The 18557-nt window shown below is 46.1% G+C and overlaps 1 protein-coding gene across 8 annotated transcripts in view; it reads left to right on the top strand.

Annotated features, from left to right (window-relative positions):
- Positions 1-18557, top strand: part of C3QH19orf38 (chromosome 3q C19orf38 homolog) — a 415371-nt gene that overhangs the window by 139838 nt on the left and 256976 nt on the right. For all 8 annotated transcript variants that reach the window (XM_069604266.1, XM_069604260.1, XM_069604264.1 and 5 more), the window contains exon 4: positions 8701-8757. In XM_069604266.1, the coding sequence (XP_069460367.1) occupies positions 8701-8757 (57 nt within the window). The remainder of the gene's footprint in view (positions 1-8700; positions 8758-18557) is intronic.

Raw genomic sequence — 18557 nt, 5'->3', positions numbered from 1 at the left:
GCGACCATAACATCCTCCAAATAACATGGTCCACACAACGTCTGGACAAACACACAATGACGGAAGACGTGGAAGCATCAACCCAAGGCAACCGCTTAAGACTGACTGCTGAAAGGATAGAAGATTTGACACAAAACTACAAAAAGAAACTTGACAAAGAACCTGAAAGGTGCAAAATGGAACCAGACTACCAACCCCTGTTAATTCAATACCATGTAAATCCTTCAGCGCTTCAGAAAAAAGGCAAACCCCAAGGGCACCACCAGTACGACAAACTATTGGTAATTAGGCGCCGTGCACTAAGAAAACAAAAACGCCTTGCAGCCAAATCTAAATCGACACTTATGGAAAAAAGACAAAGAAGAAGTAGCAAAGTACAGAGCTTGGTTAAAATCCCACCGCATACAACTATACCAACAAGACTCAGAAGAAATGCTCAAAAAGGTAATGGGAAGAAACTCCAGAGACTTCTGGTCACTCATAAAAAAGACAGACAGCAACCAGGCCAATAAGCTAGCCAAGACAGTGAGTGAAGAAAGATGGACGACCCATTTCTCCACTCTATTCCAAAGCCCCAATGGTTTACATACACTAAACACCGCAAACGAAAACTCACACTGGGAAGATCTCTCTAACATAGAAGAAATAGAAGAAGTAATCCACAAACTAAAGTCAAGCCGTGCGCCAGGACCAGATGGAATAACAAACATAGACTTGAAAAACAATCCAAAAGAATGGGCTGAGTTTATAAGCCTTGTTTTCGAAACAGAAACAACCTCAAAATCGATACCTCGCTCATGGACAAGGGCCACGGTGGTCCCGATCTTTAAAAAAGGTGATAGAGCCGAACCTACCAACTACCGCCCTATCACATTATTAGACACTATCAGGAAAATCTTTGGCTCGCTGCTGCTAAAAGGCTTCCAAAGGTGGGCCATAAACTCACCCAGCTGGGATCCTTTCCAATCAGGCTTCACGAAGAACACTGGAACACAAGTAAACATCATGGTACTCAACATCATAAAGAACAAAACTCGTGGACAGCAATATAAGGTCTTCATAGCCTTTGTGGACCTAACACAGGCCTTTGACAAAATCGACCGTGACAGGCTATGGTCCAAACTAGAACAATGGAAATGCCCAACTCAATTACTAGAGCCTATAAAGGCACTGCACCGAGACATAGCAATGAGGGTAAAACTAAACCACGCTGGAACCCTATCAAAAGAAATTGCAACTAACAAAGGCGTAAAGCAAGGATGCCCATTAGCCCCAGCACTTTTTATGGCTTTTGTTGGGGATTACAATAACTCCGGAAAAGATCTCAGAACCTTCGCACCGAAACTGGGCGACATCCCAATTCCAAGGCTCCTCTACGCAGATGATATTATACTCCTTGATCAAACCCCCGTTGGGCTGCAACGCCAACTAAACAACTTAGCAAACTATATCTCAGAAAACAACCTCGAAATAAACAAGGAGAAAACAAAAATCTTGATCCTCGAGAAATCGGCTGCAAGAAAGAAAACACACCACTGGTCAATCGGGAATACCAAAATTGAAGTGGTAAAAGAGTTCAAATATCTTGGAGTACTAATTGACAGCTCAGGCAACGAAGCAAGAATGCAGCACAATCTTTGGGAAAAGACCAGAAAACTCGCAGCGCAGGGTCGAGCAATGGACAGGAAATTTGGCCGCTTCTCTTTGCTACCAATCATAAAGTTCTTCAAAGGTAAAGTGGTCCCAGTCCTGACATATGGGGGGAAGCCTTCCTGACAATCCCACAAGCCATCTGGGACAAGCTGGAGGGCCACTTTTGGCGAGAAGTAATGCGATTCCCTAAATCAACAGCGATAGTGGCAATCAGAAGAGAACTAGGACTATCCTCCATGAAAGCGACAGTGAACGCGAACAAAATGTCGTTATATAGGAAAATAATCATGCCAGACGCACCTAGTCAATACAAACTGATTAATCAAGAAATCCAGAGGAAACTGCAAATCACTATCAGCCTTGGCGACAAAAAGGGAAAATACCCTGAAAGAACTCAGTTTCACCAAAGAGGAGCTTTTCCTCACCCCCAACAAAATCAAAAAGAAAATGGATCTACAAGATTGGATACTTACGCAAGAAAAAGCAGCATCCAATAAACTCCTTGCCCATTTGCTGCAACACACCAAAAAACTGAACGACCACCCACTAATCGTTAGAAGATTCCCTGACAAAACCCTAAGGCAATCTTTCTTAAGGGCACGACTAAACCTCTTACCAACAAACGAAATCAGTGCATTGAGAGGTCTGACCAACGTGAGCACCTGCAGACTGTGCAAAGATCCCACACAAATTGAAACAATGCGCCATCTTCTAACACACTACACAAAAAACAACCAACCTAAGCAAGCCTTTTTACTCACGTTATTAAAGCCATTTGACTTACGAGAAGAAGAAGTCTGGTGGAACCGACTCATAAGTGGAAACAAAACCTCGTGGACAACTGCAGCAGCAAAGATCATAGACTCAGCTCTGGCAAAATGCCTTAAAGAAGAAAACATCTAGAAAACCTAATAGGTGAACAACCTCATACTGACACACAGCACCTGTAAGTCAAATGATTACATTCGTAGAGCAACAAGCATCCAGCATCAAAGAACAAAGAGCTTCCTCTCGTATAGACTTTGCAACATTTTGTAAAATCAAAGAAATTTGATAAACACAAAAAAAAAGATTATTACCCTGGTCAAACTGCCTTTGATTATTCATCTGCGGCATGTTTGCCCCTTGCTGTGAGTTCGATCCCTTTCCACTAGTTATCAATGCCCCTTTAATGGCGTAATTGGACAATTTCTTCTGCACTAACTTTGCCTCTTCGCCTTTCCGAATGTCAACTTTTTTGTGATTCTTTTCTTGCAAGAGTCTGCAATAGTGCACAATGGTCAGCTGAATTTCCGACCACGGTTTTGCTTACATACCCGCTAATTTCTTGAGCTGCTTCTGCACCTAATCTGGCATCCCTTTGCATAATATGTGGTAGAACACAGGTATAGATTTTCCCCAAGCTTCGCGTGTCTCCAAGGCCCACTGCTCTTCGAAATTCTGAATGTAAACAAGCGGGCCATCCCCTTCCTGCATCTTTTTTGTCATTATAGCTCCCATATCAGACGTGTCTGGATATAGTACTCTAAGCGCTTTCCAGACTTCCGCTCTGCAGTTATTGAACGGTGCTCCGTCATGAGCAGTGTTAATCGTAGTAAAACCAGCATACCCTGCTCTAGACCAAACATCATCAGCTCTCTTTCCAAGAATGGGAATCAGGAGACCCTTAATGTCCCCTATAGCCAATCTATTTCCTCCTGCCATCTTTTCTAATTCATGCATTCATTCCCCAGCGCCAGAAGTTAAACTCAGGAGTTTACACTTTAAATTGTCCTTGTCCATCTGGGGCCAAGGTATATATACTGTGGTCTGGCTCCCCCTTTCTCTATTGAAGGAAACTGTGAAGCCCCAAACTCCTAATTTCTCATCATCTGTCTGTCCACCGGAGGAACACTATTCCCACACTGCCTTCTTCCTGGCAGCGACGGTGGTCTGCTTTGAATGGTTTGTTAGATGCTGGTGATTTTGTTTTTGAAGTGGTCTGCAAGGTCATTGCATAGTTTCGTAGACGGAGTTGGTGTGTTGTTGCATCCAGGAGGATTTTTTATTTCATTTATGATTTTGAAGAGTTCTTTTTGGGTGTTTGGTGCTTCAAATATTTGTTGTCGTAGTTTTTTCTCTTTGTTTTTTGTGTTTCCTTTTTGTTTGCGTGGTTGTGTTGTATGAATTTCAGCTTGTTTGCAGTGTCGTTTTGTTTTCTCCAATCAAGTTCTAGTCTTCGGTTTTTCCTTTTCATGGTGCTGAGTAGTGGGGCGAACCATTTTGCCATTGCCCGTTTATGAGAAGGAGTGAAAGGCTTTTCCTTGGCGATGTTGTCTATAGTCGTTATAATCCAGGAATGGAGCAGGGCTACTTTTTTGTCCAGATCTTCTTCTTCCATAAATGTTGGGTGTGGTTTACTGAGCTCCAGGAGTTCAATTAGGTTGGAGTTTTTGATGGTTCTCCAGTTTCTTTTCATGGAATGGTCATTTTGATTACGAAGGGGCGATGAGGTGGTCGCTCCAGAGTATTTGAATCGGGGTGCCATGGTAACGAGTTTTTTGTTCGCGAAGATGGCGTCAAGTGTATGTCCTGTCGAGTGGGTTGCTCCTTTGACTAGTTATTGTAGATTCATTGCTTCTAATTGGCTGGTTAGCGATTTTTGTATGGTTGTGGTTTCTTCTTCGAACCAGATGTTGAAATCTCCGAGGACGATCAGATGATTGTGTTTGATGACTAGGATGGTTATTGCTTTTGTGAAGGTGTCTATGAAGGTGCATTATAGGTTGGTGGTATTTATATCAGTATGAATTTCAGGTTTGTTTTGAGGCTTACTGATAGACGTATGATTAAGGTTTCGCATTTATAGATGTTTAGTGGCTCTTCCAATTTGATATCCAGGTGTTCCTTGTGGATGATTGCCAGTCCCACTCTCCCCGCCCCCTCTTTTGGTTTCTCTGTATGCTTGGATGAATTTTAAGTATTCAGGCAGGCAGTTGTTGAGGGTGATCTTTTAGTTGTCTTCTTGCCATGTTTCTGATACAAATAGGATGTCGATCCCTCCGTCACAGAGCAGATCGTATATTTCGGTGGCATGTTTGGACATTGACCTTGCATTGATTAGGTTGCAGTGGATCGTAGTTTGTTTTGGTTTGCAGTAGTTTGGTTGCGGTGCATCTTTATTGGCGTTGATTGGGGAGGATGAGGATCAGCGAAGGCTGCATCTTCATTGAAGCAATCTGCTAGATTGAAAGCTTGGCTGTTCAATAGCGGTGCTTCTCTATTCATGCCGGTTCGGTGAAGATCTGCGGAGGCTTCTTCTTCAATGAATTGGTCAGTTAGGTTGATGTTTGGATTGTTGGTTGTTAGAGCTTTGTCGTTTTGTGCGGTGTGCCGTGGATGTTGATGGTGTCTTTTTGTTCTTGTGATGTATGAGGTGATGGGGTCGGAGTCTACCCATACTCTTCTTGGGTGCTCCGGTCTTTTTCCCGGTTGCCTCAGGCTGTTCGTGGTGTGTCTTGATGTATCTATGTCATTGGGGTATCCAGGTTCAGGGGTTGTTACGAGGCAAGGTGTGAGATATAAGGATGTTTCCCTTTGGAAGTTTGTTTTGGTCGTTTTGGTTTTTGGCAGTGTGTTTCCTCTATTTGCGGTTGTTGCTTTGGGGGTAGGTTGGATTTGTGCATCTGTGTCCCATGCGGCCTTGTCTTGTGATCTTTCTCGGTGCCCCTTCCAGGTCTGGGGAATTTTGGTGCTCACTGCGGTGATGCCAGTTGAGTGGTTGACTGCAGCGTCTTGTGATGGCAGTACGGGTGGTTTCTTCTTGTGTTGGTAAGCTTGGGTGCTTTTTGTGCTGTCTGTTCTTCAGGTGGGTTGGCTATGTATCCTTGCAGCGCTGTCCGGTGGGGTTGGGGTGCTGGGCGTACAGTTGTCAGGAGGTGTAGGACTAAGTTCGGTAGCTGTCTATGTGGGTCTCTGAGGTAATAGTGGGGGTTGATACTATACTATCACGGTCTAGTCCTTTCTAGGAGTGTGTTAAGTTGGTTTAGACTAAGTTATGGACTTGAGACTATGCCTAAATATGTTTGAGAATCCTGTATAGTAAGGGGGGGGACCACCCCCGACGGTGCAAATGAGCACAAGACCAGACACAGCTAGACTTGAGGGGCCGTTATAGTGGGAGAGAGGCCTACACCTTACAATGTAGTTTGAGTGCCAACCTAGACACAGCTAGATTTGAGAGTCCTGTCCAGTGGGAGAGAGGTCCACATCCAACAAGGCAACCTGAGTACCAATCTAGGCACAGTTAGGGCCTGACAATGCAATTTGAATGTCGACCCAAAATACAGCTAGACTTGAGAGTCCTGTACGGTGGGAGAGGGTCCTACACCCAGCAATGCAATTCTAGTATCAGTCTAAACACAGCTAGATTTGAGAGTCAATTGGAACAGTTGAGTAAACTCCTAGACACAGCTAGATTTGAGAATCCTGTATAGTGGGAGAGAGGCTTACACCTAGTAATGCAATTCTAGTATCAGTCTAAACACAGCTAGATTTGAGAATCCTGTATAGTGGGAGAGAGGCTTACACCTAGCAATGCAATTCTAGGTACAGCTTAAACACATCTGGATTTGAGAATCTTGTATAGTGGGAGAGAGGCCCATACCAAGCAATGCAATTCTAGTATCAGTCAAAACACAGCTGGATTTGAGAGTGTAGGAGAGAGGGTGGCAGTAGGATATAATCACAGTGTTTCAGATAGGCTTGCTAAGCGGCTAGGGTTCCACGGCAGAGTAATTTCTCTGCTCCTAATCCGGGCCACTCCTACTGTATTGGTCCTAGTAGTTGCTGGTTGACGACTGGCCACTGGCTTCCCCCGCAGACATCTGATGACACGATCTGGAGACGCCTCTCTTGGAGCTGCCCTTTGCCTCGGGCCCCTTAGCTGCAGGGGCTGCCGGGCAGAGGGCTGCCCTGCGAAGGTCACTTATGTTCCTGAGATTCCTCCAATCAGGAAAGCCACAGAGATTCCACCAATCAGGGCCGGTGGGCGGGAGGGAGGCGGGAATAGGGGAGAGAGCAGGAAGAGAGCCGCAGGGCTAGCGGTGGTGCAGGCACACGGGCCTGAGGCCAAAATGCAGAAAGAAACACGGCCAAATGGGGGCACAAGGACACTACACTCACCTGCCTTCTGATGTTAACAAGTTTGGTTTCTAAGTTTTTGTTGGTCTGTCTATTTTTTATGCCGTGAATGTATTTAAAATTGACAGGTGTTAGGCTTGACAAGTTGCACAATTGTGAATTTCAACATTCGAGACTTTTCATGTCCTCTTTTATAAATAATTGGATGAGGTTTTGAAAAAAAAAATTGCTTTGCATTTATGAATCGAAAGATGTGTCATTTGTACGATACTGTTTTTCTTTTTTGAAATGTGTATGCTGTTTTGTAAAGGTTTGATGTATGAACCATATGCAATTAAAACAAAAAAAGGCATCCTTGAGATAAAACACAATCTTGCCAATATTAGGAAAGAAATGGTCTTATAAAAAACGAAAAAAAAAGATTTGTAAAGTGAAATAAACTTTGAATGAACGTCTCTCATGATTGCACCGCAGTCACGCACAATCCTACAGGTTATTTAGCATCACGATTGAACCGCAGTCGCATACAGTCCTACAGGTTATTTAGTATCACAATTGCACGGCAGTCACATCCAGTCCTAAAGGTTATTTAGTATCACGATTGCTCCACAGTGGCATACAGTCCTACAGGTTATTTAGTATCATGATTGCTCCACAGTGGTATACAGTCCTACAAGTTATTTAGTATCATGTTTGCTCCACAATGGCATACAGTCCTACAGGTTATTTAGTATCATGATTCCTCCAAAGTGGCATACAGTCCTACAGGTTATTTAGTATCACAATTGCACCGCAGTCGCACGCAGTCCTACAGGTTATTTAGTATCATGATTGCTCCACAGTCGCATACAGTCCTACAGGTTATTTAGTATCACGATTGCTCCACAGTCGCATACAGTCCTACAGGTTATTTAGTATCACAATTGCACCACAGTCACATGCAGTCCTACAGGTTATTTAGTATCACAATTGCACCGCAGTCGCCTGCAGTCCTACAGGTTATTTAGTATCATGATTGCTCCACAGTCGCATACAGTCCTACAGGTAATTTAGTATCACGATTGCTCCACAGTCGCATACAGTCCTACAGGTTATTTAGTATCACAATTGCACCACAGTCGCATGCAGTCCTACAGGTTATTTAGTATCACAATTGCACCACAGTCACATGCAGTCCTAAAGGTTATTTAGTATCACAATTGCACCGCAGTCGCATGCAGTCCTACAGGTTATTTAGTATCATGATTGCTCCACAGTCGCATACAGTCCTACAGGTAATTTAGTATCACGATTGCTCCACAGTCGCATACAGTCCTACAGGTTATTTAGTATCACAATTGCACCACAGTCGCATGCAGTCCTACAGGTTATTTAGTATCACGATTGCTCCACAGTGGCATACAGTCTGACAGGTTATTTAGTATCACGATTGCACCGCAGTCGCATACAGTAGCAACATTAGGGATCCGCTAGAACAGGTATCAGGCCAACTAAAATGCCCAAAACAGCCTCAAGCCAACCCCTGCCTCGCCTGCAGAGTTGCACAGGCTTTGCTGTGAAATTATCACTTCTCCCCAACTTCAGGAACTATCTTTGGGGGGGGATGCTTCAGGGTCCAACAGCTGAGCACTAATAAGGATAACAAATAAAAGTGACTCCATAAATAAATATTGTATTAATAAAGACAATTCATACCAGATGTGGGCTATCAAAGCTTGAATAAGAGGCGGCTGTTAATAGTATCACTCAAAGCAACCATGGGCGATTAGGTTTTGTAATACTTTGGTCAAAACACAATGATGTTCTGCAAATGACTGTCGCTCTCTTTCCAGTTTGAACTGCGTTTCCGCTGCTGCCATAATGTGTATTTTGTAAAGCACAACAGCAACACACAATTCCACTCTTTATTTCTGCCTTTTTCCCTAGGATACGCTCTTTCCTCTTCGCCGGCTGCTCAGGGAAATGCATCCGAGGAGACAGGAGGTAAACGTGTATTCTTTCTTCTCCAAGGCCTAGGGGGTTTGGGAGTGCATTGAAGACCGGAAGTGTTTGATTGGGAATCTGCAGGGTGGGTGTGCAGAACATGTGCATCGAGTTCACACCGGATGAAATGCTGTATAAGAATGCACAGAAGGAGCCCCATAACATCTTCTTGGCATAAGTGCAATTATGCATGAAAAAGATACATATGTTTGCATTACACACAATTGGCAAAGGGCGACTCCTGTGCGTGAGTGTGCGCGCGTGTGTGTTGTGCATACATTTGGCCACATTTTTTGCACTGGAGCAAAGCAGGGGACGCCGCGCGCATCTCAGATTTGCTCCCGCTACCATACACCTTATGCACAAAGCCTGACATTGCCATATGCCAACAAAGAAAGAAAGAATGCCTCATTGGGGCAGATCCGCAGCTGCCTGGAGAATGTCTGAGATTAGCACAGGGCCATCTCAAAGAATCTTCAGGCCGCTTAAGGTTCGCGCTAGTTTTAGGTTTTGTGAATCAGGTGCGAGGTGTTGGGAGCAAATGCGTGCACTTCGTGATTTGCTCCAGTACGCATCTTTGTGAATCGGCCCATTATGGCTGCGTAACTTATTCTAGATCTGCCTGGGTCATGGTGATAATGGCAGGAAGCGGCAACCTGCATTGGTTACATGGTTATAACCACAAAAGGAATGCATAGCAGAAGACGCAACCCAACCTACGCGCACAGCATTAACTACGCAGAGTTCACAAATTCAGGTGTAAATGCTCTTTATTTTTTTTTACTGTGCTTTTCACTTTTTTGTAATGCTCTTTCAATTCCATGCACTCTTCCTGCCATGCTCATATTGCACACGGTTATTCCTGGTTACCATGCGCAGTCGCTATTTACGACTGTGCGTAGCCGTGGGGATTACCGAGATATAAACGAATCCGAAATTATCAAAGGCGAAAAAAGTAAAACTTGTTTTACCGAAAATAACTTTTGGTTTTCTCTCCCCTGAACATTTCGGACTATCCCCTCTCCCACCCTCCCCCTTTATTACCTGTGGGAGGTGTAGTGCCCTGCTCGGGAGACCCTGAACAGGACATAGAACTGCCGGAGGGATCCCTGGCAGGATCAGGAGTGCTGCGACCATGCAGCACTTAACACGGCAGGGGGTGCCCTGTTGGGGTCAGGATCACCTGACCCGACACTAATACTGGGATCACCAGTGTACTGGCTCCTCGGCGCTGTGAGCACACAGGCCAAGGATCCCACGCAGACCGTGAGCACACGGCTGACACCCCACCGAATTAGACATTGATACACTGTTGCCACTACCACGGTCTACTGCTGTAGTGCCTGCACGTGCGCACAGAGGCCCCTTTTTACTAACGCGTGTCATGACAAAGTGATGACTCGTTCCCTTAAATGGGCAACACACTCCAGTTAAAGGGGCCACACCACAATCCTCCTTTACCATAACCAAATGAAAATAACAGCAACACTGGCCCTGTAACTGAGCACCCCAACTTTGGTGTCTTCCAGTTGCACACCAATACTATGAACCACGTAACAAATCACAGCAAACTATGGGTGCATTCCAGTCCGCTCACCCACACAGTTAACTTTGTCATTGATCCCAACAACCCACTCGGCCCATAGCGATCCTATATGCCTGGATCAAATTGTTCGTCTCAGGGAACCATGCTCTGGTCCTCCCGCGTTTGCTGGAGATGCCCCTGGGCACTTGCCTAGTTGCAGGACAGGAAAATGCCTCCTCGTCGTCATAATCCTCGGCATAGTCAAAATTTTCTCTCTCTGGCTCTGCCAGCTGGACCACGGCTGTCTTGTGCGGTTTCTTTCCCATTGCTTGTCTCATGTCTTCCTTTGAGGCACTCCCTGCTGCTGGCGTAGCTGGGCTGGCTGGTGATGGGGCTGGGCAGACCCTTGCGAAATAGTCTTCTTTCCCATGCGTGTGTCCTTTAGCTGGGCACTCATGTGCGTGCAGCAGTCCCCATCCACGCTGTGGGCATACCGTTGAGCCTGTCTCCTTCCATGGCCACTCCCATTTTCTTTCCGGTTTACTTCCGAGGTTTGCCATGAAATGAGTCTAAGCTCTCCCCTTCTTCTTGTCTCGCACATTTCATCCTGAACCGTTCATGAACCGTTCATAGTCACGGTTGATCATGGGTATGAAGTATTCATTTAGTGTGGCAATGGCGACGGCATATGTTTGATCCCTGGCTGCAGAGTTTTGAACAACGTATGAACCACGAGCAAAGTTGGCTGTTTCGCCCTTTCCTCTCTCTGGCTCTGCCAGCTGGACCACGGCTGTCTTGTGCGGTTTCTTTCCCATTGCTTGTCTCATGTCTTCCTTTGAGGTACTCCCTGCTGCTGGCGTAGCTGGGCTGGCTGGTGATGGGGCTGGGTAGACCATTGCGAAATAGTCTTCTTTCCCGTGCATGTGTCCTTTAGCTGTGCACTCATGTGCGTGCAGCAGTCCCCATCCACTTCCGAGGTTTGCCATGAAATGAGTCTAAGCTCTCCCCTTCTTCTTGTCTCACACATTTCATCCTGAACCGTTCATGAACCGTTCATAGTCACGGTTGATCATGGGTATGAAGTATTCATTTAGTGTGGCAATGGCGACGGCATATGTTTGATCCCTGGCTGCAGAGTTTTGAACAACGTATGAACCGCGGGGCCGCTGAGTATAGCAAAGTTGGCTGTTTCGCCCTTTCCTTAATCTCCACTGCCTCAAAATAAAGTTTGAGGTTCTCCACCCACGCTGTCCATCGGGGCCCTAGACTGGCAGGTGCTCCTACTATATCAAAAGCATACATTGGCGCAAGCTGTCCGTGTTGCCGATATGCCCCACCAGCCCCTTGTGCGTCTTCCTCTCCATCCCCCATGGCAGGGTCCAGATGTTAGTGTGAACTGCGCACGTGCCAGCAGGTGTGCCACCTTAAATCACAATGTGTATTGTCAAGAGGCCGCACAAGCACTCAAAGGGAGTCGCAACCCTCTGGTGTCTACTTGCCACCTGCCAGAGCAAAATGTGTAGTCTATATCTCCACCCGGGAGGCTTACGGACTCTTGTGTTCCTCCCGTGTGACCACACTCCTTCTATAGAGGACACGTATAGGACACCTGCTACAGGTTTTGCAGAGTGCTTTAATGTTTTGTCCCCGGAGCCCTCTGCTGTCTTGATGAGATATTCCCAACCACGCATGCAGACCAGTACCTGTTCATTGCTTTATGCCTGCATCACCAAAGTTCCTTCTGTCCACCGCTAGACCCGGGACTTGCAGGGGGGCCCTTGTGTATCTGCATAGAAGCTCCAACACGAAGTGCATTCAAAACCACTGCTGCTCGGCCCGGGTATGGTGGGGGAGGAGCACAGGCAGCCACGCGGCTCCTCTTTACCCCGCTGCGCAGGGAGATGTCGGCAGCTGCAGGGTTTGACACAGAGCTCTCTTACAATCACTGCCGGTGGGCCCGCTATCCTCCAGACTACGCCGACACAGTTCCTCCCAGCACTGCGGGCAGGACGCTCTCCTTTGGTGGCAGATGCCACTTCCCCGCCTTCTCCACAGGTGAAGGGCAGCCTACAGGCTGCAATACTTCACTGTTGGGGCACGGGGTCTGGACTCCCTCGTCGCCAATGTAGTATCTTTGTTTGTTTGTTTGTTTGTTTATTATTTATAATGCGCGAGCGTACCCGAGGGTATCAGGGCGCAGCCTTTACAAGGATTTGCGAAGCTTTGTTACAGAAGTCATAGGGTATACAAAGAGACAGTAAGGTACACCGATATTATATACATATCAACAATGAGGTACATGGATATTATATACATATAAACAAGTGGGCACACGTGGTTACATTGTGTGTGGGTAGCATGAAAAGGGGACAGCCTGGCACTGGAGTATCTTTGACGGCCTACGTTTTCAGCCATGAAACTACCTTGGATCGGAAGTTCTGGTAGGGCAAGTCCACTCTGAGATTGGGTAAGGAGTTCCACAGTTTGGCTGCTTTCACTGGGAAGCTGTTGCCCCCTATAGTGGCACGTTTAAAGTTAGGGACAGAGAGGCAGTCTTTGTAGGCAGTTCTGGTGGGTCTCAGGGAGGACTGTCTATGGAATCTATTGATCAGGTAAGTAGGTGCAGCGTTATTGAGGGATTTGTGAGTGAGCAATGCAGTTTTTAAGAGAATTTTGTCGTTGATGGAGAGCCAGTTGTTCTGTTGACTAAGTCCTGAGATGTGCTCTCTTCTGGAGATGCCCAAGGCCGCTCTGAGAGCATTATTCTGAAGAGTTTGTAGTTTGCTGGTGGTGGCCTTGGAGGATCCTAGATAGAGGGCGTTACAATAGTCCAGGCGGGACAGTATAAGGGCTCTAGCGAGGGTAAGGCAACTAGTGTCAGACAGAAATGGTTTAGCTGTGCGGATTAATTTACACGTATAAGCCGTGGAGGAAGCCAGGGAGCTCACATGTCTTCTGAAGGAGAAATTACAGTCCAGGTAAAATCCCAAAGTTTTGACCTCTTGTCCAACCTTGATGTTGTTACCATCAATCATGAACGAGTTGTAGGCAGGGCCAAGTTTCTTTAAACTGTACGTAGTGCCTAGGATGATAAGTTCCGTTTTATCATCATTCAGGCATAGTCCATGTATGGCCATCCATGCCTGGATGATGATGCTCTCCTTTGGTGGCAGATGCCACTTCCCCGCCTTCTCCACAGGCGAAGGGCAGCCTACAGGCTGCTATACTTCACTGTTGGGGCACGGGGTCTGGACTCCCTCGTCGCCAATGTAGTATCTTTGTTTGTTTGTTTGTTTGTTTATTATTTATAATGCGCGAGCGTACCCGAGGGTATCAGGGCGCAGCCTTTACAAGGATTTGCGAAGCTTGGTTACAGAAGTCATAGGGTATACAAAGAGACAGTAAGGTACACCGATATTATATACATATCAACAATGAGGTACATGGATATTATACACATATAAACAAGTGGGCACACGTGGTTACATTGTATGCGGGTAGCATGAAAAGGGGACAGCCTGGCACCTATTTAGCAAGGCCAAATCCTTTCCATAATCTCCAGAAAGCGGAAGGATGATCTGGGTATCATCTGCATAGTTGGTGTAGGTGATACTGAGATGATCCAAATCATTGAAAAGGGGCTTGGTAAATATGTTGTATAATGTGGGGGAGACACAGGAGCCTTGTGGAACACCACAAGTGATGGGTATGGGGTCTGCCACCGCAGTAGGTGAGAAGACCCTCATGGTTCTACCGTTGAGAAAAGAGGTAATCCAGGTGATGGCCTCAGCAGAGAAATGAGCTGATGTGTGGAGATGTGTGCATAGGACAGAGTGATCGACCAGGTTGAAAGCTGCAGACAGATCGAGGAGGAGGAGTAGGGCAACTTGGCCGTTGTCTCTGAGTGTATCGATCTGAGCTTTCAAGTCAATGAGAGCAGTTTCGGTCCCATGTTGAGGGCGGAACCCTGATTGTCTGGAACCTAGTAGATGGTGTTCTTCCAGGTACTTCTGAATTTGTACATAGGCGACCTTGTCCAGGATTTTTAGTAGAAAGGGAACAGTCGTTATGGGTCTGTAATTTGTGGGCGTAGCTGGGTCAAGTGTGGGTTTTTTTAATAGTGGAAGTACCCAGGATTGTTTCAGATTGGTGGGGATGGAGCCAGAGGTAAAGGAGGCATTAATCAGTTTTGTGATGAAGGGGGAGAGGTCACGGGCGGCATCCTTAATGAGCTGTGCTGGGCACAGGTCTCCCTGACAGTTGGAGGGTTTCAGAGACAGGATGATTTTTTCTACTTCAAGAATCGTGACTTTAGAGAAGTTGAAGCGAGTGAGATCTGTAAGCATGGGTTTATCTGGTGTTTTTGAGGGGAGAGTGTCATTGAGGGATACTTTTTTACGGGCGATTTTACTTTGGAGGGTCCCAATTTTGTTTGCTAGGGCGCTTTGGATTTCTGAGCGCCAGTTTTTGTCTTTGGTACAGGTGTCCTGGGGTACTATGGGGGTTTCTACTTCTTTAAAGGGATGGTCTAGTAAACATTTTTATTTAAAAAATAGATAGGCAGCAAAAAAAAAATACTAGCATTCTCCGTTTTAAAACTTCCTATGTAAAATTTTAATATTCAAGCTCAAAATTCGCAAAAGCAAGCACATGGGCGCATCCATTTTGTGAAATGGAGGCCCTCCTGTGCTGGCTTTTGCTTTTGCAGCACTAATGAAGGAAAAGCCAGCCAGCTATAGTAAACAAAGGCTACCGCTGGGTGGCTTTCCCTTCATTAGTGCTGTAGGCGGAGGACGGGGACCGGAGACCAGAGCAGGAAAGCTGCAGCTGAATCTCGGTAAGTGCTATTTATTTATTTTTTTAAAATAAGCACTAGCTGCGGTTTTTTTTCTAGGTTTTCCGGGCTGGAGGAGCCCGGAAAACTTAGAAATAAAACCGCAGCTTTAAAAACGTTGTATTAATGTTTGCGGTCGCTTTTGAAGCGACCGCAAACATAAATGCAACGTTATTGTGTTGGAAAACGCTGCGGTTTTTCTTTCCAAGTTTCTCAGGCTCCTCCGGGAGCCTGAGAAACTTGGAAAGAAAAACCGCAGCGTTTTCCAACACAACCGCGTGTGTTTCTGCCTGCTGTGGCTATCACTTTGGGTCTCCGGTGCTCTCCAAGCCGGAGGAGCCTGAGAAACTTGGAAAGAAAAACCGCAGCGTTTTCCAACACAACCGTGTGTGTTTCTGCCTGCTGTGGCTATCACTTTGGGTCTCCGGTGCTCTCCGAGCCGGAGGAGCCTGAGAAACTTGGAAAGAAAAACTGCAGCGTTTTCCAACACAATAACGTTGTATTTATGTTTGCGGTCGCTTCAAAAGCGACCGCAAACATAAATACAACAATTTTAAAGCTGCGGTTTTATTTCTAAGTTTTCCGGGCTCCTCCAGCCCGGAAAACTTAGAAAAGAAAACGCAGCTAGTGCTTATTTTTTTTAAAAAAATAAATAGCACTTACCGAGATTCAGCTGCAGCTTTCCTGCTCTGGTCTCCGGTCCCCGTCCTCCGCCTACAGCACTAATGAAGGGAAAGCCACCCAGCGGTAGCCTTTGTTTACTACAGCTGGCTGGCTTTTCCTTCATTAGTGCCGCAAAAGCAAAAGCCAGCACAGGAGGGCCTCCATTTCACAAAATGGATGCGCCCATGTGCTTGCTTTTGCGAATTTTGAGTTTGAATAGCTCAAAATTTTACACAGGAAGTTTTAAAACGGAGAATGCTAGTATTTTTTTTTTGTGTTGCCTATCTATTTTTTAAATAAAAATGTTTACTTCATGTTTGATTTCGCTTAGGATATGCGAGAGTCATAGGAGGTTCGTTTAGCCAGGTAGATTTCTTTTTTGTAAAGTGTAGCTAGTTTGGAGAGTTTGAGTTTATTTGCGGCTGAGGGGGATTTTTTCCAAGTGGCCTCACAGTTCCTTTTTTGCTGCCTTAAATTTTTGAGGAATGGTGTGTACCATTTGTTTAGGTGCGTATTCGGTTTGCTTGGTCTCAGTTTAAGGGGGGCAATTTGGTCCAGTGAGGTGGCCATGATCTTGTTATATTCTTCGACCAAGGTCTCTGGGTCCAGGTTGTCTGGGAGTGTGTTGCGTGTCGGGAGTAGGTTCGGGATGAACTTGGGGGCCACCGAACAGGACGTAAAACTGCCAGAGGGCTCCCCGGCAGGATCAGGAGTGCTGCAACCACGCGGCACACAGGCCTAGGAACCTATGCAGGGCGTGAGCACACGGCGGACACCCCACAGAATTAGACACAGGGATGCCACTACCAGGGTCTACTGCTGCAGGGCCTGCACGTGCACACAAAGGCCCCTTTTTATTAACTCGAGTCATGACAAAAGTCCTGGCTCGTTCTCTTAAATGGGCAACACACCCCCCAGTTAAAGGGGCCACACCAGAGGCAGCACACCTTCTTGTGTGCCGCCGTCTCCAGCATCGCCCTGCAACGCCGGTTCCCTTCTCTTGCGTGGATGGGAAATGGGAACCGGCGCCTGCACTGTCCAGTTTTCTTTTCTAACTTTAAAAAAAACGTTATTGAGACGTAGGTGGGGGACACCCCTGCAAAACCGGCCCACCCTCCATCCCCCCTAACATTACACTGTAATGCAAACGAATAGGAGACTCGGTTGAGATTTTTCGTAATTTTCGTACAGCGGAAATTCGGTAAAATCTCCCATTCGTTTTTTTTCTCCCATTCGTTTTATTTTTCTTCCGATTACATGTACGGATTCCCGCAAGTGACACGTGGAGTAAACAATGAGAATCATTGGCCACTGTGCTTTTGTGTGTGAACTACTCGCTACGGTGAACGCATTCTCAAGCAGCGTTTCCTTAGGGTTTTACACAGTGCATTTCCCGCAGCTCCACAGCAAGTTCACGCAGCGCCGTATTCTTAAAGGATCACTGTGAGTTTTGCTTTTTAACTCACTATAAAATGCTCGCTGCACCTTCATAGCCGAGTACAAGGGCATTTTGTATGACTCGCGTGAAATTTTAAATATAACACACGATCATTAATTTTTAAAAAAAAGTTAATCAAAACTAAAGTAGAGTTGATGCTTCATTTGGTTAACCAACACTTTTGCCTCCGTTTGAGACCCCATCGGGCCTCTTAATCAGAAATTACATTTTCCAAAGAACATTTGCAATGGAACACCGTGGAGTCCGCATATTGCAAGGAGAGGACCCCCAAAGCAACACCATTGGGCTATTTGGGCGTCAGCCCCGCCCGCAAAGTCAGGGCTAGTGCCTAGAAGCCCTCACTCCTCTCTGACGCTGACATTTGTAGAGCAAGGATTCTGCTGACTCGGCACAGCAACTCGAGAAGGGCCAGGAAAATACTCTTTTAAAACATATTGTAGCTACGATCAAGGCAAACGGAATGATCCCTGATGCCGATGTTGGCACAGGAAGCGATAAACGAACCACCTTTCATTATAATTGGTTATTTATAACGCGCTTAATACCCAGAGGTTTCTAAGCGCAGACCCAGGGATCGAACCCGTGTTGCTCCTCTGCATTGACTTGCTTCCAGGGCGAGCGCGTTGTCCCTGGCTATCCTCCCGAAACTTGACAATGACAGGTGTGCTTAATGCGTGTAAATGATTAGTGATCTGAAAGGCCCCACACAGCTCCAGTTGCCTGGCAGTTCTGGGCATTCATCAATTAACATGACTCCCAACAGAAAACTCGTTTTTTGTAACTGTCAGGTTTTCTTATTTTACCAATAATACCAGATCGGGTAGGGTGACCAGATTTAAAAAGTAAGAAAACAGGATAGGGCAACTAACATAAACGTAGGACTTACTCTTGAAAGTGGCTATCAAGGCGCTTCACTGCAGTAGAGGTTGGAGGAGAAGGGGGTTTAAGGGTTACTGTTCAAATAAACACATAGCACTAATTTCACACAAACTAACACTATCTTAAGTTGTAAAATGCAGCATTTCTTCTCTGCGAGATTGTGCATTCTTGCCTGCCAGCTATGAAGACCTACTACAAAAAAACTGGGACCAATGCAGTTTCAAGTGGAAACATAATCTTGAGAAAGGGGGACAGAGCAACAAAAACCGGGACAGTCCCGGCAGAACTGGGACATCTGGTCACCCTAAGATCGGGTGACAACGGGCCGGGGTACAAGAGAGCCTTACCGATGGGCCACGATGCATACTACACGATCCACCGGGACGGATCAGGTATTATTGCTATTAGCACCCCGTGTTTGTTATCCGGAAACCCATGGT

Source organism: Ambystoma mexicanum, chromosome 3q (genome assembly GCF_040938575.1).
Source record: "Ambystoma mexicanum isolate Mex_15411 chromosome 3q, UKY_AmexF1_1, whole genome shotgun sequence".
NCBI classification, from domain to species: domain Eukaryota; kingdom Metazoa; phylum Chordata; class Amphibia; order Caudata; family Ambystomatidae; genus Ambystoma; species Ambystoma mexicanum.
This window is presented reverse-complemented; position numbering and strand designations above follow the sequence as displayed.